The 23915-nt window shown below is 41.4% G+C and overlaps 1 protein-coding gene across 2 annotated transcripts; it reads left to right on the top strand.

Moving 5' to 3' along the window:
* Positions 1 to 292: 292 nt before the first annotated feature.
* Positions 293 to 23454, top strand: LOC115056769 (C-Jun-amino-terminal kinase-interacting protein 1-like). 2 transcript variants are annotated; one of them, XM_029523474.1, is made up of 12 exons: positions 293 to 364; positions 7700 to 7775; positions 13028 to 13579; positions 15306 to 15884; positions 16945 to 17202; positions 18211 to 18286; positions 18380 to 18546; positions 18643 to 18746; positions 20289 to 20399; positions 20727 to 20797; positions 20904 to 21002; positions 22275 to 23454. In XM_029523474.1, exons 1-12 carry the CDS (start codon positions 293 to 295, stop codon positions 22345 to 22347), a joined length of 2238 nt encoding a protein of 745 aa, XP_029379334.1. In that variant the 3' UTR covers positions 22348 to 23454. The 2 variants fall into 2 exon arrangements, with proteins under 2 accessions (XP_029379334.1, XP_029379336.1); XM_029523476.1 differs by lacking the exon at positions 293 to 364 and adding an exon at positions 7401 to 7516.
* Positions 23455 to 23915: the final 461 nt, after the last annotated feature.

Raw genomic sequence — 23915 nt, forward strand, 5'->3', positions numbered from 1 at the left:
ATCCCAGGATGATGATAGTGGTGATGATGTGACGCTGTGGCCAGCCAATGATCATGCAAGAAGGGAGTGGAAGGGGTGTGTCTACAATCCCAGTTTGGAATGATCGATGCTAGCAAGACCAAGGAGGAAGAAGAGGAAGAGAGGAGGTAGAGGAGGGTGGGAGAGGCCTTGTCCGAGCTAAGGAGCGTCGGCACTGGGTTAATCAAGGGGGAGAAAAGGAGGAGGCAGGGGGAAGAGGAGGAGGGAAGGAAGAAGCTGTCGCCACTCAGAGGGGGGATCCACCTGTGCTGTCATGGACAAATACCGACCAAAGAGACCAACCACCTTGGCTCTGTTCCCACAGCTGCCACAAGCCGGCACCCAGGTAGGCAGACAGGGAGGGTCCCCCGCTTTTAATGTGAGCCTGGGAATTGAGACAGTGAGTACAAGTGTATGTGATCAAATGTGGATATCGTGCTCAGAATGAGGGAGCAGAGGCATCAAGCAGAATAAATGGGTTACTCTGCATTTGTGTGTGCCTTTCTTGGGAGGATCCTCCTCTGAGAATGAGACAGCATTGGGTAGCTATATGTGTATGTTCGATGTTTCTGTGCTGGCAGTGGGTCAGCTCTGCAAAGGGTTTAGCTGTAGCTGTATGTGGTACTGCCTCAGCAAACAGGGCCCCATTTTGTGTTCTGAAGATTATATTTCAGGCAAATATCTGTATTGAAAACATCAATGTTCATTGTTGAATCATGTGGCGGACTTCTGTTTCTCTAGTAAACCCATCGTAGGTGAGCAACCAGGGTTCAGTGGCTTGCTCAAGGACACTTTGAGAGGACACAGACACTCAGTCGAGGCGATTGACCCCAATTGTGCTGTTCTCTTGAAATATATGGAAAGAAATTAAAAATAAGTCAGCTGTTGGAGTGTTTTATAGTAAGACAACAGAAGAGGAGGATTTGAAAGAGGAATATAAAATGTTAAAATAAAGGCAAGTCTTGTTGATGGTGAGGAAGCTAACCTGGCTCCACAGACTGCTCTCTAGAGGAAGCCATCATGAACACTTGCTCCTGGTGTAGCTTGTTAAAGGAGTTGCATTGTGGATACTGTGACACTACAAATTAGGACAGTTGTTTCTCCCAATCTGGGGTTTCTTAGAGGCAGCATCCAAACTCGATGTCATTGTGTTGTGGCATTAAAGCAGCCACAGCAGGTGTTCAGAATGTCAATAAAATTTTATTAATGTGTGTTGGCTGAGCTGGCAAAAATGGCACTGCTGTCCACAAACTGATAATGAGATAAAAGGTAGAAGACACAGTGAGTTTCCCCACAATGGAATTCACTAAACATATTTTTTTAAAAGGCAGTTGGAAAGCCAAACACCACACAGTAATTTCCATTTTTTTTTTTTTTTATTGAAGTAGCTCTCTTTTTGTCAGTTCTTGATGGTTTCAGCAACTTCATGGTTGCTGGTTTTACCGAGTGCCAGTCGCTGTTCCACCACCTTTCGCCTCTTGTTTGTTACAGCTGCCTCTCTGAAAGGTTGAAATTTATTTCGAATAGTTATATTTGAGGCAATATTGATTATTTATATTCAAAAACCTGCTCCACAAAACCAGCCACAATAAAGTGTTGCCTTTTGGAGCGTTTAAATGACTACTGATAACTGATTTGGGCCTTCCTGGTCTGTCAGCTGGGTTTTCACCGAGCCATCTTTAAAGACACTGTAAATAAACACAAGCATGAGGGAGGCATGGTGGCGGGCCTGGACCTTTACACGTTCTCCCAGTGCCTGCCTGGCTTCCATGAGTGTCTCTGGATACCCCTGGTTGTCTCTGTCTGTCTCTGGTTGTCCCCGTCAGTCTCTAAATGCCCCTGGTTGTGTCTGGTTGTCCCTGGTTGTCTCTGTCTGTCTCTGGATGTCCATGAGTGTCTCTGGATACCCCTGGTTGTCTCTGTCTGTCTCTGGTTGTCCCCGTCTGTCTCTAAATGCCCCTGGTTGTCTCTGGATGTCCCTGAGTGTCTCTGGTTGTCCCCGAGTGTCTCTGGTTGTCCCTGTCTGTCTCTGTCTGTCTCTGGTTGTCCCTGGATGTCCCTGTCTGTCTCTGGTTGTCCCCGTCTGTCTCTAAATGCCCCTGGTTGTCTCTGGTTGTCCCTGTCTGTCTCTGTCTGTCTCTGGTTGTCCCTGGTTGTCTCTGTCTGTCTCTGGATGTCCATGAGTGTCTCTGGTTGTCCCCGTCTGTCTCTGGTTGTCCCCGTCTGTCTCTGGTTGTCCCCGTCTGTCTCTAAATGCCCCTGGTTGTCTCTGGATGTCCCCGAGTGTCTCTGGTTGTCCCTGTCTGTCTCTGTCTGTCTCTGGTTGTCCCTGGATGCCCCTGGTTGTCTCTGGTTGTCCCTGTCTGTCTCTGTCTGTCTCTGGTTGTCCCTGGTTGTCTCTGTCTGTCTCTGGATGTGCATGAGTGTCTCTGGTTGTCCCTGAGTGTCTCTGGTTGTCCCTGTCTGTCTCTGGTTGTCCCTGGTTGTCTCTGGTTGTCTCTGTCTGTCTCTGGATGTCCATGAGTGTCTCTGGATACCCCTGGTTGTCTCTGTCTGTCTCTGGATGTCCATGAGTGTCTCTGGATACCCCTGGTTGTCCCTGTCTGTCTCTAAATGTCCCTGGTTGTCTCTGGATGTCCATGAGTGTCTCTGGTTGTCCCTGTCTGTCTCTGGATGTCCCTGGTTGTCCCTGTCTGTCTCTAAATGCCTCTGAGTGTCTCTGGATGTCCCTGGTTGTCTCTGTCTGTCTCTGGATGTCCATGAGTGTCTCTGGATACCCCTGGTTGTCTCTGTCTGTCTCTGGTTGTCCCCGTCTGTCTCTAAATGCCCCTGGTTGTCTCTGGATGTCCCTGAGTGTCTCTGGTTGTCCCCGAGTGTCTCTGGTTGTCCCTGTCTGTCTCTGTCTGTCTCTGGTTGTCCCTGGATGTCCCTGTCTGTCTCTGGTTGTCCCCGTCTGTCTCTAAATGCCCCTGGTTGTCTCTGGTTGTCCCTGTCTGTCTCTGTCTGTCTCTGGTTGTCCCTGGTTGTCTCTGTCTGTCTCTGGATGTCCATGAGTGTCTCTGGTTGTCCCCGTCTGTCTCTAAATGCCTCTGGTTGTCTCTGGATGTCCCTGAGTGTCTCTGGTTGTCCCTGAATGTCTCTGGTTGTCCCTGTCTGTCTCTGGTTGTCCCTGGTTGTCTCTGTCTGTCTCTGGATGTCCATGAGTGTCTCTGGATACCCCTGGTTGTCCCTGTCTATCTCTAAATGCCCCTGGTTGTCTCCGGATGTCCCTGAGTGTCTCTGGTTGTCCCTGTCTGTCTCTGGTTGTCCCTGGTTGTCTCTGGTTGTCTCTGTCTGTCTCTGGATGTCCATGAGTGTCTCTGGATACCCCTGGTTGTCTCTGTCTGTCTCTAAATGCCCCTGGTTGTCTCTGGATGTCCATGAGTGTTTCTGGTTGTCCCTGTCTGTCTCTGGATGTCCCTGGTTGTCCCTGTCTGTCTCTAAATGCCTCTGAGTGTCTCTGGATGTCCCTGAGTGTCTCTGGATGTCCCTGGTTGTCTCTGTCTGCCTCTGGATGTCCATGAGTGTCTCTGGTTGTCCCTGTCTGTCTCTGGATGTCCCTGGTTGTCTCTGTCTGTCTCTGGTTGTCCCTGTCTGTCTCTGGTTGTCCCTGTCTGTCTCTGGATGTCCCTGGTTGTCTCTGTCTGTCTCTAAATGCCCCTGAGTGTCTCTGGATGTCCCTGAGTGTCTCTGGATACCCCTGGTTGTCTCTGTCTGCCTCTGGTTGTCCCTGAGTGTCTCTGGATACCCCTGGTTGTCTCTGGTTGTCCCTGTCTGTTTCTGGATGTCCCTAATTGTCTCTGTCTCGGTAGAGGACTGCCGGCTTGTCTCCTGAAGGCAGCTAGCTTGGTTGCTGCACCTGTTCGGACGTCCATCTTCTCTGAAAGCAGATGTGCTAACATCCGTATGCCATAACATTGGGGTTGTCGGCTGTAACACGTTTTCCAATGAAAAAGTCGTTTATGAATGCATTATTATTGTTATTATTATTATTATAATTATAATAATAATAATAATAATAATAATAATAATAATAATAATAATAATAATAATAATTATTATTATTATTATTATTATTATTATTACATTAATCGCGTGCCGCTTGGACGGACCCTTCAGCGTGCCCTCGAGCCGACAGCCGCTTCCTGATTTCTGCTTACGTCACGGAGCAGAATAACGGCGTCACTCTTCTGAATAGTTTGTTTTACGGCAGAAACACGTAAACACATGTTTTTTTCAGCGAGGCAAGTTCTTTAGTTTTAAACTGTACTTTCAACTGACTTTGAGGTTGTCTCCAACTTCACAGTCCACACTATGGATCTAAAATGAAGCCACATTTTGAATTAGAAATTGTGTTACCTCAGGTCCAACAGATAAGATATTCCTTTATTTGTCCCACAATGGGGAAATTCAAATTGTTCTAGCAGCAAGTGGACAGCAAACAGAAGAGCAGAACAAAAAGAACATGGACAACAAACAAGCACTAAAAACAATAACCACAACAGAGAAAATATACAACAAATATTATAACCGTGACATTATTTACAAAATAAATGTTGGTACTGATTAATACACTAGAGATTAAGGTGTCTGAAGTTATTGCACATAATAAATGGACAGTATATGTACATTGCACAAAAGAGAAATTTAATATATAACTAGCAGTGTTCTTCTTTTGATTTGAAGTAAATCTAAAAGGCAACTTCATAAAGTAAATTGTCTCTGCATTTATTTGATTCCCAATCAATACACATTGATGAGACTTGTTTTACATTAGAAACAGCTATGAAATGCAATGTAATAGAGTAATAAACGTTTATTGAGTAATGAACTTCAATCAGCAAACAATAAAACATGTGATTACCTATAAAAATGTTTTGATTAATTACAATCTAAAAATGTGATCATTTGCCAGCCCTTAATAACACAATTTGATATTATGATCGTTAGCTACAACACATTTATATAATCTGTACATAAAGAGGAAATATTACACAAGAAGATGACATAATGATTACATTGTGCTTTAATGCCATAATGGCAGGTGAAAATCCAGTCAGAAAAATAAAGTATACTTCACAGTCTAGACTTTAATCCACTCCTCACTAATTCAGTGAAGACCTACTGTAGAAGACCTGACTGATTCTTCGGCAAACAATGGATCCACATAACCTGATGTTGTGCTGACAGGCTGATAAAAAAGGTTTATCCCTCTATAAGGGCTGCATGCTAATAATTCCTGCCGACTTTAATACAGCAGCCCTGGAAAGAAAAAGTAGCCAGTGTTAGTGCATTAAAAGCAGCCTGATTCAAGGAGCTGGATTAGACTGATAACATTCACTACCACTCAATATGTTGGGCCCTGATTTTCACCATCTATTTGTATGTGCAGTCTTTAACTCCTTTAACTGATCAACCGAAGGGTTGGAGAAGCAGCATCAAGGTGCATTTGTTCAAAAGGTAAAGTAGCCTGTATATGCTTTAAATGCAATGATATTATCATTTATCAGATTCTTTCTGAAATGCCATCTAAACCCCACTATAAATAAATTCAAATGAAAAAATCATGAGGCATCTATCATACTTGTAGATTAAATAAATATAATTTAAAGATTGATTAAGGTTCAGGTACAGGGTTAAGGTAGTGAATGTTATCTTCAATAAGAAAGTGATTTACAAAAAAAAATCTTCATCTATCATAACATTCATTCAGCTTCTACCGCTTATCCATTTCTGGGTCGTGGAGGGAGCTGGAGCCGATCCCAGCTCACACTGGGTGAGGGTGGGGTCACCCTGAACAGGTCACCAGTCCATCACAGGGCCAACACACAGAGACAGACAGAGACCAACAACCACTCACACTCATATTCAGACACACGGACAATTTAGAGTCACTGATTAACCTAAACATGCATGTCTTTGGGCGGTGGGAGGAAGCCCATGCATAGTCCACACAAAAAGGCCCCAGGCCCGGGAACTGAATCCGTAACTTTCTTATTGTGGGGCAACAGTGCATGGGGGCATGTTGGCATGCTGCCCAAACATGTATGTCTTTGGAAGGAGGGAGGAAACCCATACAGATGGGGACAACATGCAAACTCCACACAGAAAGGCACAGAAACATGTCAAAACTTTCTTCCCCTGAAGCGAAGCCATCATTGTAGGAAATTATACCCTGCACCTCACATCTATCAGAAAAGATGACCAGAATAATCTAAATAAAATAATAAAATAATCTAATCTTTTTGACACTTGTTGATTACCAGTAATATCAGTGTTTCAAAAGACACCTGGTTCAAATGGAAAAGGTGTTTCTTTAGTGACTGATGGAAGCCATAGTCTGAGCACAGCATGACACTTTTTGGTTGCTCTCAAAGACAAATCTTGATGATTTACGTACAGCTTTCAACTTTGCTCACATTTTGTGTGGAAGACAAATTGCTGGCTGGTAGCACTTTCATACAGGAACCTCTGCCTCAACTGTTTGATTAGGGAAAGAAGCAATCTGATAAATTGTAGTCTAGCCAAATGGGGGAGAGAGAGCTGAGTATGACATGCTATAAATACTTTCTTGAATTTTAAATTTAACAGAAAAGTAAGTAAAGAAAGAAAAAAGTAATCGATAAAAACAATAATTCACATATGATATTGAAATGGATTAGAATATATGTATATATATATAAATATAAGAGATATATTCAACTGTACACCTAGTCATAATCATAATTTTACAAAGCAACAAATTTATTTAGAAAGAACTCTCCCTAAATGTACATATGAAATGCCATTGTCTTTTTATTCTATTCTGTTCTATTAGGTCACAGAGAGAAAAATATGCTATAATAAAGTATAAATGCTGTTGGAGAATGGGACTATTTTTAACAAATAACCTACCTAAAATGTCGCTCTTTTTAATTTCAACTGACAGAATAACGTCTATGTCTGAGTAAAATGTGGCCATCTTAAATGTAACATGAGAAAAAAGCTGGCTCCATCAGATTACTGTGTGCCTACTGAAATGTCCGACTGGAGGAAAGCACAGTGAGATGCTTTGATTCTACCTCTAAAAGCCACACACACACATAAACTGCCAGATCGACATAAGGAAAGTAGATTCAGGAGGGATGTCAGTAAGTGAGTCAGCACTCTGTGTGGCTCCCATCACGTCAGTGTGAGACCACTGCACATTTCCTGGTCAATGCTCCTCCCTTTTCCTGGCAATGATTTCATCAGCGAGAGAGAAGGAAAGCAAGGGACAGAAAGATGTAGCTTTTGTGTGTGCTCATAGCACTGAGCCTATACATTTGCTTTTCAGTGGAGACGTAGTGGGTTAAATAGGTATCTAAAGGGTTACATTCAACATTTTGATCAGCAGAGGTTATATTTAAGAATAAGATATTACCATTTCTTAATGGATGCAACTATATTTGCTTCAAACAGAAAGGAATCCATTATTCAGGTAGAATTTCATTTGCCGAGATGATGTGTGCCAATGTTCATCGGTTTTAATCTATAATTCTTTTAAGACAAGACTTTAGCATCTCAGGCTAGACTATGCGCATGTGTGTGTGTGTGTGTGTTATCCAATAAGATGTTGCTTTTTGCCCTTTCATTACAGCTCTGTCTTATTAACTCTCTCCAGGACTCCATCAACAACAACTCTTTGGGCAAGAAGGACAGCTGGAAGGACTCCCGATCTTCTTCCCCACACATCACAGGTAAAATCTGACTCAGGCTTCAGGTAACAACTGAAGAAAAGAAAATGAGGACAATTTTAAAACTGCTTCTGTTTATTAACTGTGATGAATAACACATTCCTACTTCATGTCACCTCTCTAATGTGAAATCCGAACATTGCAAATATAGGAGCTGCCACTTTTTTGTGTGTTTATGGTCTGCACAGTCATCTTCACACATTTCAGTATGATTGTATTAGATGACAACCTGTCATGCTGTGTAAATAAATTAGATAAATGGAATATTAAGTGCCATAGTCAGCTTTCTTCTTTGATGGGTGAAATTCATTTTGGATGAATTTATTCCTGGGAGGAATTTAGTCACTCACTCATCTTCATCTGCTTCATCCGTATTCGGGTCGCAGGGCTGCTGGAGCCAATCCCAGCTCACATCGGGCGAGGTACACCCTGGATGGGTCGCCAGTCCATCGCAGGACCAACACTCAAGACATGCAGAGACAAACAACCACTCACACTCGCATTCACACCTACGGTCAATTTAGAATCGCCAGTTAACCTATACATATGTATCTTTGTGACGGTGGGAGGAAACCCACGCAGACACGGGGAGAACATGCAAACTCCGCACCGAACTGAACCCACGAACCCACCTCCTTCTTATTGTGGGGCGACAGCGCTAACCACTACGCCACCATGCTGCCTGCTGTGCAGTCAATCAAACTCAAATGTAATGAGGAAATGGTCAGTCAAGCGAGAGTTCAATGCCATATGTTAGAACAAGATTGAGGGTATGATTGAAGCAGTCAGTGGGTTCATTCACATGCTGGGAAAACCCAATTGAGTCTAGTAGGGAAAGAAACCCAGAACTAAGGCTGTAACTTTCTACATCTACATGTAAATTGAAATCTCCCAGTATAATGATTTTATCTTTGCTGAGTACTAACTCTGATAGAAACTCAGAAAACTCTGATGTAACTGTAACTAACAGAACTAATTTTTCATCTTTGGCTAAGAGTGAGGTTTTCAAAAGACCTACAGTCAGATTTTGGTCTTAGGTTGATTGCAGTTTTTCTCAGTCACTTTGGTGCATTTCTCACAACATTATTAACATTTGCATTTCTCAAAACAATTAGTACAAACTGCAAAACCTAGTTGATAACCTGCAAAAGCATGTCACTTGCTTAAAATAGATAGTTCATCCCTCAAAAGCAAGTATCCTTGTCAATAAAGGTGTCAGTGTCATCAAAATGAAAAGTTCTGACACCATGGTTTATGAACAAGATAGTCAAATGACTTAGTCATTTTTCACTAAAATCACTGTAAATGGTTTCCAATGCAAAAAAGTCAGCTCTTGGTTACACGACCTGAAAATCCTCAAGACGGCACTATATACTATTTACACAACCATTTGAAAACTACAGCAAAGTTACTCATTATTGTATTTAGTGAGATATAGCTGTGCACAACTGTAATCAATATTGTAGTGCATATTGGAACTGAACATACAAATTATTGTAAATCATTAATGCACATCCAGACATCCCTCTCTGTCTGGCCACACATTTTCATCTACATCACAGCGAATATCATCTCTTGCAATGCAGCGAGGAAAGTATGTCTTCGAGTATGTGGATGCCAGTCATATACCATCCACCTCCAGGAAGAGAAAAACTCCTCTATTGGATTTAGGAATGATGAGTAGGGAGGGAGGTATTCCACCAGCATCCTATCATGTGCTGCAAACCACTGTGTGACCACATCTGAGTGGTGAAAACGCACATTATCACAAACAACAACATACGTGTTCAGATGGTCTCCAGTTAGCCCCCTCTCGTTCTCAGAGATTATGTCCTTGTAAAGAGTGTCAAAAAAAGTCAGCAGATGTGTGTTGTATGCAACAAGACAGATGATAAGGGTGAGGACGCCGTTTTCTGGGATGGCTGCACACATATTCCCTCCTCATTGGCCTTGGACATCAATAGTTGCTCTCTGTCTAATTGAAACCCACCTCATCAAGGCATATGAATGTGGGCAGCGGTTCCCTGGCCTCCAGCTCCAGTACACACTTTATCGCAGAAGAGGGAGAAAAACTAAAGCAACTTTCCTGTGTAACATAATGCATTTTGGACAACATATTGTGCAGTATGCACTGTGGGTACACATACACAGAACTGTTGTGTAAGGGTAGTGCATGGCACTACACAAAGTAAACAGTTTACAGCACTGAACATCAGAGTATGCATACATGTTTTACCTGTACATGCTGGTGACAGATGTCCTTCACTCTGACGCTGTTCAAATATCACATTGTACAATTGTTTCATGTGCATCACCATTGCAGAAAGTGGTTCCTCTTGTTGCGGAGACAAAAGGGGCAGTCTTCCACCTGTGCAAGGTTGTCTTGGAATCCTATGTGATGCAGTGTAAAATTGCAGTAAATATGGCAAATCTTTACTGTAACACTGCTGTACACAGCAATACACCAAAACTGTGCTGCAGTAAAGTCTGAATGTAAAATGTAAGAAGTGACAACTTCCTGTCCCACTGCAAGCTTCATGTATGAAACAATGACAGTAGTGCAGTGCAGATTGTTTAGTGCTGAATTGCTGTCCACACCTGCTCTCCTGATGAAATGTTTTGAATAATTGAATTCACAGTGCTTCTCCCAGTATGTGGCTGCACCCTTCGACCAGTCTCAGCCATTGTGAGGCCATGATTGACGACATGACCTACAATTATAGCCCTGATTTCATCGGGAACCTGCCTATGTACTTGGCCTCTTCTTGCGCTTCCCCTGTCTTGTCCTCTTCCCCTTCCTCCCCACATCCTCACCCCTCTTCCATGAGACTTCCATTTCTGTGTCACAGTATTGTAGAAATGGTACACACTGTGTCCTGCTTGATTCATATATGCTTGTAAAGTGGGGGTTCATGGGATTCAGCTCTGACTGACTGTAGAGAAATGGTTTGTCATTGGTTGCAACTAATGCTTCACATAGCCCTTCTCATCAGCGACAGCTGAAGTTCACCTGTGAGAAATTATTCAATTTTCAGGAAAAAATAAGATAATGTAGACAGATTTTGACAACTAGTTCAACATTTTTTTATGTAATGACCCAAACAATGAAATGAGGACTATTATTTTAATAGGGAATGACAATTCAGTATTCAAGAATAGTTCATTTTGACTGACATAAGCAAATGATAAAATTACAAAACAGCAGAGAGTTGTATGAAAGCAACTGATGCATGTCCAAAAGAATTTGCTTTGTTTGTTGGAAGGAATGAGAAACTGCTGCTATCATGTGCACAAATTACTAAATGTTGTGGAGGTTGATAATAGTGTTGTGAGAAATGCACCAAAGCGACTGAGATGAAACTGTGATAACCTTGACTGAAATATCGCAATTCAGGTTTAGTACGTCTTCTAAATGTAGGTGGTCGGGGGACACAGTTTCTATCGACCTAAACATAGACAGAGACTCTATTCTATTCTCGGCAGGTGACCACTCTGACTGTGGCTCTGCCTCCTGGTCTCGACCCGGGATTGTCAGGGTTTTGGCTTTCTAATAAAATCGGCCATATTCCTAGAAATGAGAGCGGCCCCGTCCACGGTGGGATGGACACCATCTCTTCTAATCAGACCAGGTCTCCCCCAGAAAGACTTCCAGTATCTATGTAGCCCACATTGTTTTCGGGACACCACCTCGACAGCCAGCGGTTAAATGACGACATGCGACATGTCATCACTGGTCTGATTTGGGAGGGGGCCGGAGAAAACTATAGTGTCCGACATCGTTTTAGCAAAAGTACACACCGATTCCACATTAATTTTTGTGACTTCAGGCTGGCAAAGTCGGGTGTCGTTACTGCCGACGTGAATAACAATATTAGCATATTTACGTTTACCCTTAGCCAGCAGTTTCAGATAAGACTGGATGTCACCTGCTCTGGCCCCTGAGGCCCCGGATTACACTGAACTGTGGCTACGGGATACAGTGAACTATGGCCCCGGGATACACTGAACTGTGGCCCAGGGATACACTGAACTATGGCCCTGGATACACTGAACTATGGCCCCAGGGATACACTGAACTATGGCCCTGGATACACTGAACTGTGGCCCCGGGATACACTGAACTATGGCCCCGGATACACTGAACTGTGGCCCCGGGATACACTGAACTTTGGCCCCTGGATACACTGAACTATGGCCCCTGGATACACTGAACTGTGGCCCCTGGATACACTGAACTGTGGCCCTGTGAAAGGGAAAGGGAGAAGAGGTTGAGTTCTTGGATAATAATACATTTGATAACAATTTACTGTCGGCTAATCAAGATGAATAGCAGAGACATCACATGAGGTTACACACACAACCACCTGTGATTGTAACACGCTAACGTTGTAACCAGTGTTGCCAGATCGTGTGAGAAAAACAAGTATCCAGCTCTAAACCCCCCCCCCCTCCAAAAAAAGCGACTCGACTTCTCAAAAAAAAAAAAAAAGCCCAACCAGTTACCTAAACCAACGACATTGTATAGGAGAGAGGCAATTTGATAATAGTATATATATATATATATATGTACTTTGCCAGAAAACAGTAAATATATTTCATCTATTACAAGGGAATACTGGGCACCTCCCCAATAACTCATCAGGTCTTTATTATTCTGGTTTGTGGTTTTAGTATTTTGACTAAGTTGACTTTGAGTATTTGGAGGTAGCTCCAGATGATCGACAGCACTGACTGGTGTGTGACAGGCTGTAATTGTGGCTGTCTTCAGCTCACTTGTGGCTCATTTTGTTTTAAGACAGTCAAACTGAAGTCCGTAAATCTCACATATGAAAAAGCTGTGGAGTTGTGTTTTTGTTGTTGTTGTTGGTGGTGGTGGTGGTGGTATTTTCGGTTCTTTGTTGTTGTTATACGTTTTTCGGTGCCAGCTCGCTCCCGGTGCAGTTTGTGGACAGATCCTTTATGGAAAAAGGACAAACTTTAGCTTTATTGTGGTTGTGGAGAGCTGGGAGACAATCAGGAGGGGTTCATACACGGAGCAAAGCAAGCCCAAGTAAGCAGACCACACTTTAAATGATGTGTGTTTTGATAGAGTGCATCCCAGTACAAGGGAATAAAGAAAAAGTTCTTGAACGAATTAATCAGGCGTTCCCCCCTAACTCTTATCCAGTCTAAAGTACTTACCGGGGGATCATTTGTCAATCCCCTGGTTACCTAATCGATAATCTGATTCTTTATTCCTTTGTTTCTTTGTTAAGGGGATCCAACACCAGCGGATGTCCAACCAAGAGCGGAGGACAAAGTCCGACACGGCACGCACCGCCCGGCCAATGAAGCACACAGCAGAGCTCACCCTCACGCCGCTGCCTCCGCTGCAGAGGCACGGACTCGTCTGCGGGACAGACAGGCGTTTGGTCCCACGCACACACAGTCCTCCAGCGCTCCAAAGAGCCAGCGCAGGGGCGGAGGGAGAGTTGGAGGAAGAGGAGCAACAGCAATGAAAGACAGGAACCTGGGGGACTTCAGAGGAAAGGATGGAACGACAGCAGGGAAAGAGGAAAGAAGAGGAGGAAGACTGTGTACAGAGGCCAAGGGGAAGGAGAAGAATGGACATCCAAGGCCAAGAGAAGCAAATGGACTGAGGAGCCGCGGGGCTGATGGGAAAGGAAAAGTAGGTTCTAAAGGAGGGGGCAGAGGAGGGGGACTAAACCCTAATAATGCATTTTCCAACCAGGAAGCTTATCTGACGGCCATGGTGGTCCCACGCACACCTGTCGCACCCAGAACCCAGGATACAACCCAAGACCAAGGTAATGACAGACTTACAGCGCTCATTCTTTTTTTAGGAAGGTGAGTTTGAGGCTCAGAGGAGTATGAGTGTCTTCAGTTTTTAGTTTTTTGAGGAAAAACTCTAGAAACCAATAGTAATAAGCAATTGTAAAAGCAACAACCCACCGTCCATTAGTAAATATAGTGATAATGGTAGGGTTAAGAGTGACAGTAAAAATAATGACAACTAATACTAACTATTGCAAAAGTAGGTTTTGAGCAGGAGCATGAGGACAGCAGTGATTTTGCACCTACAGGAAGGAGAAGTAGCTCCATCATATATGAAGAAGGCACTTATTACAGTGTTATAAACTGTTAAAGTGAACGTTATACATAGTTTACCGGGCTTACTGGAAGCTCAAAAGATTACTCATTTAAAAAAATACGCTTTTCTGATGATGGAATTACAGCACTGTAATCAAAACAAAATTCAATTCAAATGTATGTGAAAAACCCCACATAATGTGGATAAAACTGCAGCAGAATGGGCCGAAAATGTATCATTGTCATATTGTTGCCTTATAAAGCAGTTATAGCAATATTTTAGCAATCACTTGAACAATTTACACACCCAGAAACCCCTGATCAATGTGGAATATACACGTCCCTCTTTTCTGTATTTGTCTGTATCACTCAGAAAAGTATCCCTCTGTTTTCAGTTTGTAACTGTTCCCCTACTTTCACCAGCTGTCTCCCAATGCCTTTTTTCTGGAGACAGGGTCATTGAATGAGCAGAGCTGTGGACCAGAAAACCAAAATAAACAATCCCACACTGACTAAAAACCTTTGTGGTGCTCAGGGGAACTTTAAAGTGGATGATAATTATCTGTGGGTTAGTCACTATTATTGACCCCTTTGAACCAAGTAGTTTTTTTTTTTTTATTATTATTAATTGTTGCTAGAAAAAATATTTTATGATCACATAGACACCATCTAACAGACCCAGGCACATATTGTCAGGAGGCTCAAAAAGGTCTAAGACGACACCACAAGCTACTTGAATCTCAGGGTAGTCTGGTGCAGTTTCCAAGGAATACAATATTATGTGTTTATATCAGTGATGCTGCCACTGAACAGCAATGAAATTTGATTTGTCGAATATGAGGCAGACTGACAAATGCTCAAAACTTCTGATAAAACAAAACTCAAATCAACGTATGAAAAGTTTTGCATAGGGCAAGGGATATTGAAATCTGTATTTCTGAATATCAGCCCTTAAACATGTTGTAGAAATCAAGTCAAGTGTTGTAGAAATAAAACAAGCTGATTACTCATGAGGAGGAGTGAATCTCTGACTTCATAAAAATGTGTTGTCCTTACAGGACCTTGTAAAGTCTGAGATTTATTTGTTGAAAACTGAATGTTATTGCTGTTTGCTGTTTAGCGAGTAAGATAAAATTGCAAAAAAGAGCCCGACAGCACACCACAGGTCATGATGAGTGAAGTTAATGCTGTGTCTCATGAGTTTGTTTCCTGGAACCAGAATTAATTTCAGACAATGGATACTGTTATACATCAGTAAGTGCCTGGTTCAAGGGGAGATTCAAGATTAGTCTAGTAAGTAGTGCTGTGAAATTTCTGGTAGCACTCAGGTCTGGGCTGTCCTTGAATATTCTGTGTAGCTGTAGAAAATTTTTATTAAGTACATGTCACAAACATGCCACCTTTTTTCCCTAAGATCCACCCTGTCCATGTCTGTGTTCTTAGGTCAAAGCCATGACAGGACCCAGGACCCTGTTCTGTCCCGATCCAGCAGTGAGGGTGGCTCAAACAGAATGTCCCTGAGCTCAGACACAGAAGGTCCCCCACCAGGGCCTCTGCATCCCTCTCTATCCCACCTGAACAACCCTGACATCAGTGAGGAGGAGGGGGAGGGAGACCCCACTCCCTGCATGAACGTTCAGAGTGATCCAACTAACTGCCGCGTAGGTGAAGCAAAAACAGAAACAGACTGTACCAAATCAGAGGTGGATGCAGGGAGAGGCAAAGATGACAGTAGCACTGTGGTAGATGGCACCAACTCTGTCACTCAGGGAGATTCGATGGCTGCTTGGACAGTACCAAAGAGTGAAGCTACAGCAGGCTTGACTTATGACTCCGTTAAATACACTCTGGTGGTTGATGAACATGCCCAGTTGGAGCTGGTCAGCCTCAAGGCCTGCTTGCACAGTTACAGTGAGCACAACGACGACAGTGACGGAGAGACAGTTTACCAGTCAGCCAACGAGGAGGAAGACCCAGAGTATGAGGAGGAGAGGAAGATGACACAGGATGTAAGGAAGCAAGGTAACGAGAAATATTCACTGTGAACTGTGAACATTCCTTACCACCGTTCTGCCGTAACAGGAGTTAGAAGTTTATAGCACGACCACGTTTTGTTGTTTAATTTAAGTTTGAACATTTTCAGTCCTTTAAAACTACATCACCTGGGTTCATTCTTATACTCAGCAGTTGGAGTGTGCCTTTTAAACTGATACTAAACTTTAATGTCTCATAGTGTTCAATCACAATAACATAAAAGTGAGGAAAGACCCATTTTCATATGAAATGGAAACAAAATTAAACAACCAATTATATCTATAATACCAGCTTAAAATTCCTGCTTTTGGATCTATTCAAAGGATGGTCCGAATATTCCTTTGCACTGAAAACTCTGTACTAGTGAATATAAGCTACGGTGTATGGGTCCAATCAGATTTAACCACTGTTATATAACTGATGTGGTTCACACGCTCAATCACTACCACCACTGGTTTCTCAATCATTGGCACAGCCAGTGCTACAACAAAATAAAGTAAATAAAGGGAAGATGAACTCCCCCCACACACACACACAAAAAAAACAACTACCAAAAAACCCTTTCCATTGATTAAGTATGTTTTTACTGGGTTCTCAAACATTTATGTACAATAGTTGCAAAAATATTTGTTGAATTTACTGGTTTTAAGGAATCCAGTGTGTGGTGAGGGACGTGTACAAGAACAATTAAAACCACCTTTTCTTTTGCTTTCTCTGCAGTTGTATACAATAATTAAATAAATTTAAATATCTGAAATTTTATTTGCACAAAGTAATTGAACTTTGAAACTGGTCTGTAGTTTTGTCATGCAACCAAGACTCAGCTACTTACTAACAGAAGTAGATGCTGAGATTGGAGACTAGGTGATCCAAAAGTGCGCTCAGTAGAACACCACTGAATAACAAACTTTGTGTGAGACGCTAATTTAGGTGTAGCTTTAGGAGAAAAGACTGGTGTTGACACAAAAGCTGTGCTATGTTTCCACAGTTCCCTGATTCCTTTTCCTGTCCAATGTCCATTTCTTCTTTCCTTATTTTCTGCCCTAAGGAGGAGGAAAAGAGGAGGAAAATAGAAGAAAGGAAGAGGAGGAGAAAAAGAAGAGATGGGAAGAGGACGTGAAAAGAAGGAGGGAAGAGGATATGAAGCGGAGGAGGGAAGTTGTTGCAAGGATCTGCAAGCAGTCTAAAGGAACTTCAGCCACAACTTCAGAGGAAGAGGATTTTCATGGAGGAAGGCCTGGAGCTCCCAGAAGCAGGAAGTTCCTCAATCTGTTTGCCAAGAACAGCAGCCATTACAGTGCCACTGGTTGGTATTGTCTCCAAATATTTAGCTACAGATCAATTAGACCATCAACTCCCAAAAATAAAACACCTCAAATATAATTCAGCTCCTAATATGGTGAAATAAATCACACAGCAGGTATTAGTCTTTGACCTGTCTTGGAAATTAGATGTTAGATGTTAGAATGTTGGCATGGGTTAATCTTACATGTGGAAAATGACTTTTCCTACTTCCAGGCCGAGCTATAGTTAACCTCACCTGAACTCCAAATATGCTTCTGCTCGTCAGTAGTGAACTCACTGCTCAACTAATAAGGCACATTAACAACGTTAGCTTCCTTATACCCTTCCTACACTGTCTAGTCAGTCTGTCTTGGTTTTGATATATGCCAAAACCAAGACAAATGCATGAGCGGGCATGCTGAAATTTGAGCCGAGCACTTGCAGACGTCTCCTCCCAGTACTCCAACAATCCCAATTCCATTTCAGCCCAGTCGTTGTTGATGCTCTTCAGGTTTTGATGGTACAGTAGTGAGAGAAGCTGGAAGATGCCACACAGTGTGCATGAGTTGAGAGGTTACAGTTAAGATGCCGACACGTGCCTACACAGCACAAATCTACTGTGTAGGTGTACCATGCAGTCTCTAACCCCACTGTGGGCCAGTCAACTGTTCCCGAATGGTCAGTCAATGGCTCCCACCAACCGAATGAGTAACTCTGCACCAACAGATTGAAATGCGTTGTTTTGTTTTGAAATGCCTCATAAAAACACATTGTAAGTAATTTTCATTTGTAAAATTGGTTCACACTAACAATAAGTGGAAAAGTAACAGCAGCCTTTTATGGTAAGAGCAGAACTCACCAAAGTCCAAATTCAACGAAGCAGTGCATTACAGTGTTGTCATTTATATAAAAATCAGAAAATGCTAGTTGAAGTGAAATTGGATCAATTATTTGCGTCTTTTTTTTTTTTTTAGGAATTGATGAATGAAGCTGCTGATTGTGAGTGTAACATCAGTGCTGTATCATTCAGGTGCTGGGTCATTTGGTGTGTTCTCCTGTGTTTTGGATGGATTGGAGAGACAGCAGAGCCATAGAGCTGCCTACAGGTTAATACACATAACTAACCATGAACAGATTACATCCAATGTTCAAACCAAACAATTAAACCGAAATCTGCATTTTTTTCCACCTCATTTTAGGTTTGTCCCTCGCCATGCAGATGAACTGTACTTAGAGACAGATGACCCAGTGTTAATGCTGAACCAGTCTGAAGACCTGTGGTGTCATGGTTACAACATGAGGACTGGAGCAGCAGGCATTTTCCCTGCCTTCTACGCCGTTAAGGTGGCCAAAGATATTAACCCAGGTAGACTGCAAAAGCTGGTCTGTAAAAGCAGAGCTTCATCATCACCAACAACAAAAATAATTCAAGGTCTGTCTTTACTCTCCTTCCTCTTCATAGTCCAGAAAGATAGTTGGATAGAGCAGTTCCTGGTGCGCTTCCTGGGATCAGTCCAGGTCCCCATCCACAAAGGCAATGATGTGCTGTGTGCAGCGATGCAGAAGGTACACAAGAACAGAGACTGTACAGCAGGGCCACCATTAAATGCTGATAATCACAAACTTCAACCATTTATGTATAACAGGCTACTGTGGGAAAGTATTCATCCTTCTGAAAAATAACATTTTGACAACTTAAGATTTATTTCAATCGTACTAAATTGAATACCTTTATCACTTTTATTATAACTAATCAAAGATTTTTCACATTAATAGGAAGCATGTTTCCGGTTATATTTGAAATGATTGGACTCTGTTAGTGGCAAAACAGACTATATTAAATGAGATAGAGGTAACCTCTGGGCTTGAAAAGTAAAGCCAATACTAATGTTCCTTAAACCTGCAGAGCACGCATTAGGGCGGTGCTACTGTGTGATTGGTGGCAATGCCCCTTTCCCTCTTGTATAACATTGTACATTCAACATTGTATAACACAGGGTTTATCATTTCTAACACATTTCTCAGTTATAATCTGCTACCTATTTATTCTTTGAAACATTAGGAGATTTGCCTCAGATTATGTTTATTTTTCTGTAACAGTGACTATATTTCTATTCACCTTCTTAACAGTGTGTTTTTTTCCCTTGTAGCCATGCAGATAATTTGGGGTGATTTCATGAGTTTTAAAATAACTTCATCTCCATGGAGGTGGAATCAAAACTATTTGAGATTTGAATCAAATTTTCTTGTAAGCGAGTCATGGAGTGTGTTACAGAACTGAGCCAATTGCAGCTCTGATCAATGTTTCCTCAAATTCTTCAGTCAGATTAACATTTTTCTTAAAACCGCTACTCGAGATACATTCTGCCATTTCATCGCGTTTTACATTTACAGTTTACATTGCAGCAGCTTTATCTCAGTGTATTTTTGACATCTCTTAGGAAGTTGATTATTTGTGAAAGACCAAGCATGGGAGGATTCTAGAGTGGTGATGAACGTAAACGAACAAACTAACCATAATACACACAAACGAAGCGTGCATATTTGTTGTTAAGTTCAAGCTGTTCCTGCTGAATACCGAGCAAGTGAATATTTGACATCTTACAGTTAATATGTTTGCAACATACACGTCCAACAATATTTGGGATGTAATATGTAGGATCAGTTGTAGAAGAAACTTAAATTAGTATATCTTTTTCTCAGTTAGGGATTAATTAATGCAAAATAGAAGAGCAGAAGTAATTGGATAATGATATCAACAGAAACACCTATAATGTATTTTTTTTGTGTGTTGATTATCTGAGGGCCACTGACCAGGACTGAAGACTATTATCAGTATCATAAACACAGACAGATTCTCAATTCAGCCAAGCTACAGATTAGACTTTAGGGATGTGATTTTTTTTTTACTGGTACAGTAAAACTAATAGGTTTAAAATGGGTAAAGGGTTTGTTTTTAAAGTTTGACCCTTTAAATTCGCATCATTTTAAATTACATTGATAGAAGATCAAAATTGAAGGGGGCAACATGCTTCTTCAGAACGGTTTATCACCTCAGCCAATCTTCCAGTTTCTAGTTGAGCACCAACTGATAATTTCTGTTAATAGGTAGTGTGCAACAGGAGGCTAGCAGGTCCGCCCCCCTCAGCCTGCATGTTGGAAGTCAGTGTGAAAGGAGTGAAGATCAATGTCCAGGACCAATGCCAGTCTGCTCATAGGGTATGTGCACTGATCTATTTACACATCAGCCTTCCTTCTTTGCTCCTTTCCTTTAGCACATTTTAAATACAGTTTATGAAAAATATGCAGCAGGTATTTATGGCATTGTAAACAGACATTATGGGGTGCAGTAGCTGTAACTGTAAGCTATCTCAGGAAGATGATGGATGGATCAGATGTCCAGGTTTTATTCAGGTTTAATTACACATAGCAGCTCCACTCACCTGGAGAGACTTTAATCACACTGACTTTACTTTTCTGAATCTGTTTGTCTTGCTCTCTGACTCTGTTTCTCACCTCTAATTCTCTTGTCATGTTTCCTGTCAGGGGGAACAGTGTTTTCATTTTTTCCAGTTAAAGAACATCTCATTTTGTGGTTGTCATCCTAAAAACAACAAGTGAGTTAACACACCATAAAGAAATGAAAGTGTACCCTTTCTCCCAGATGTGGTGTAAATTGACATGACATTGATGTAAAGATTAGTGTTCTTTGTTCTTTTGCAGGTATTTTGGTTTCATTACCAAACACCCTGACCAACAGCGCTTCGCCTGTCATGTGATGATATCAGACACAACATTACATCCTCTGGCTGTGTCTGTGGGGTAACGACCTTCCTATTCTATACATTATTACATTTATTTTCCATGAATACTTACTATGTCCAGGCAACACGGCAGCATAGTGGTTAGTGTTGTTGCCCCACAATAAGAAGGTTGCGCTGGTAACTGGTGACTGCAGCACCCCCACGACCCGGAAATAGATTAGTTCCGTGGTTTTCAAACTTTTTTGGTCATTCCCCACTTTGAACAAGTGGGGATTTTCAAGCCCCACTTGACCCTGTTGCCCCCCAAAAAAGAATTACATTTCATTTCATTGAACTTACTAACACCAAGTATATCAGCCACATTTTATAATGAATCAAAATTAAAAACATCAACACCAAGTTCAAAAAGAAAGTAAGAGTGCAGTTGTACCATCATAACTGATATCTTGAATCAGAAACAAAAAGTACTGTAGTCAAATAATGAAATGGATTTTCATTTGCAATCTGTGCAAAAAACAAAAACCAAACCTTTTCCTGGATTAGTGGCTGCAATGTGCCTGTTTTGCACTGCACATCCTCTCAAAACGGGGTTACAGGCATGAAATTGCCACTCTTAGTCATACTCAATGTTGAGCTGAGATCTGTATTTCGTTTTCAGAGAAGCTACAGTCTGTCTTGTGTGTGTGTGTGATGGTGCTGGCTCTTTTGTAGTCCGCATCACAAATGTATCCATGTTGCTCACGGCTACGTGTTACCTTGTTGTCCCGCTGCAATTTTCATCCATCTATCATTGTTTTTGCACTTCAGTCCCAGGTTACATTTTTCTCCCGGTCTCCTAATGCTCATTACTCATTTTAGCCATTAATTATTACTTTGTTTTCGTGTGGATGTTTTGTTTAGAGTGAATTATCTTTATTGTCAATAAAGAAAAGCATTTGCGGTAAGATAGGCATGAAATTGAGAATTTCTTCCCGTTTGTCACATCCCACCTGTCATGTCTCTGTTCCCCACCAGTGGGTTGCACCCCACAATTTGAGAAACACTGGATTAGTGGTTGAAGAGCAATGAACGAATGAATGAATTTCTTGCGTCCCATTCCCATTCTACTAAAAAGAAATGATTTGTGAATATACTCAATTTAATGGAAGAAAAACTGTGGAAAACCTATTTGGACCTAACGTTTAGAAAAGGGAGACCTGATAAATGGATCTATATACCCAATCACACACTAAATATACAACAGAGAGAAGAAAAGACCACCATCAGCAGCTTAATGTTCTTTTTTAATGTCATTTCATTCTCTAATTGTCTAATTTGTGATATTCCACAGGAGGGCCTTCCAGCAGTATTACAAGGAGCACGTTGGCTTCTCTTGTCCTACTGAAGACATCTTCATTGAATAACAATGTTCTTCATCCTTGTCCTGAATGCTCACACTGTGCATGTAAGCCTGGCCTTACACCACAAACTGGACCACTGATATATCTTCAGCAGAGTACTTGCATGGTGGATTTTTTTTTTTTTTGCTGTATCACAAAATGCAGCAACCCTTCCCTACCTTTGGTCACAATTTCAATAGCTCTATGGATGATTAAGATCACATGCAATGTCCCCTACAGAGTGAGAAAATAATATGAATCTACCCAAACTCATATACAAGTATCTGAAATTGCTATGTTTCAGAATTACTTTTACAATTAAATTACTTCTATACAACTACAAATAAATATTGGTTTCAAAAACATGACAGGCCACCTTTAGGACTGTGGAAACAATTTAATGACAGAATGCTTGCATAATCAGTTACTAGAATTCTGACTACTGCTGAAATCACACACACAAACAAGAACAAGAGTGGTCATCCATGTGAGAGAGCATTTAGCCACTTGACTTACTGTAAATGCTGATGCAGTTTTGGCTATAAATAAAATTAAACAACAGGGTCACCAGAGGTGGGAACATGTGTAATACAAAATAACCTCATCCCCTTTAATGAACTACTTTTATCCTCTTGACCTAAATTAAATTCTCAAGTGCAGTTTGCATTGTTCGGTGATATTGGTTGTTGAAGTGAAAATGGAATCCAAGCAACAAATATGATCATGAGAATTGCAGCTCAGCTTGAATGTTAGTGTCATTCACTTAACAAGGTTCAGGTGGAACAAACCTGTTATTTTACAAATGTCACTGAATCCATCAACCAGTTAGCTGCTTGGAAGGCAGCTGTGCTAACAACAAATAGACTTTTGAGATGTAATCTAAGAACAAAGCAATGCTGCTTTCACATGAAAGAAATATCTTCTGCCTTTAAATTAGCTTCATCCTTGACTCAACAGCAAAGAAGGGCTACTTTATCATAAACACCTGCAGTTTTAAGACAAAATGTAAAAAATATCCACAATTAAACAAAAAGACCTATGTGTTCAAAAATGTTGTTCTGTAGATTCTCAAGCCACACACACACACACACACAGTGGCTTGAGAATCTATTGCTGCAGATGTTTTTGTTAAGGTGCCTAATTTCTGTTTTATATGTGACAGGTGTATTTTATTCTATTGAACCCAAACTGGGAAATTCTTATTTTACAGCTGCAAGTTATCATATATATATATATATATATATATAGAAGTTATCATATATATATTTTTTTTCCATTCCTTGATGCTTTTTTTTTTTCCAAAATGTGGTTCCAACTACAGTCCCTCTATGCAGGGTTTCTTTTGCTGAGCAATGACATATTTTTATTGTGTATAATAACAAAGGCCAGATGATGCTGTGCAATTCACTATGTGTGTAAAATAGACAGGGATGGTGAGATCACAGCAGAGTGATGTTCAAGTTTGTCTATAAAAATTTCAGTTGTTTCACATTGCCTGCTCAAATATGGGGTTAGGTCAATGTGGGAATACTTCTCCTTAAATATTTGAGGGTTTTTTTGTTTGAAAATATTTAACAGCAAATATTGAACTT

Source organism: Echeneis naucrates, chromosome 16 (assembly GCF_900963305.1).
Source record: "Echeneis naucrates chromosome 16, fEcheNa1.1, whole genome shotgun sequence".
Lineage (NCBI taxonomy): Eukaryota > Metazoa > Chordata > Actinopteri > Carangiformes > Echeneidae > Echeneis > Echeneis naucrates.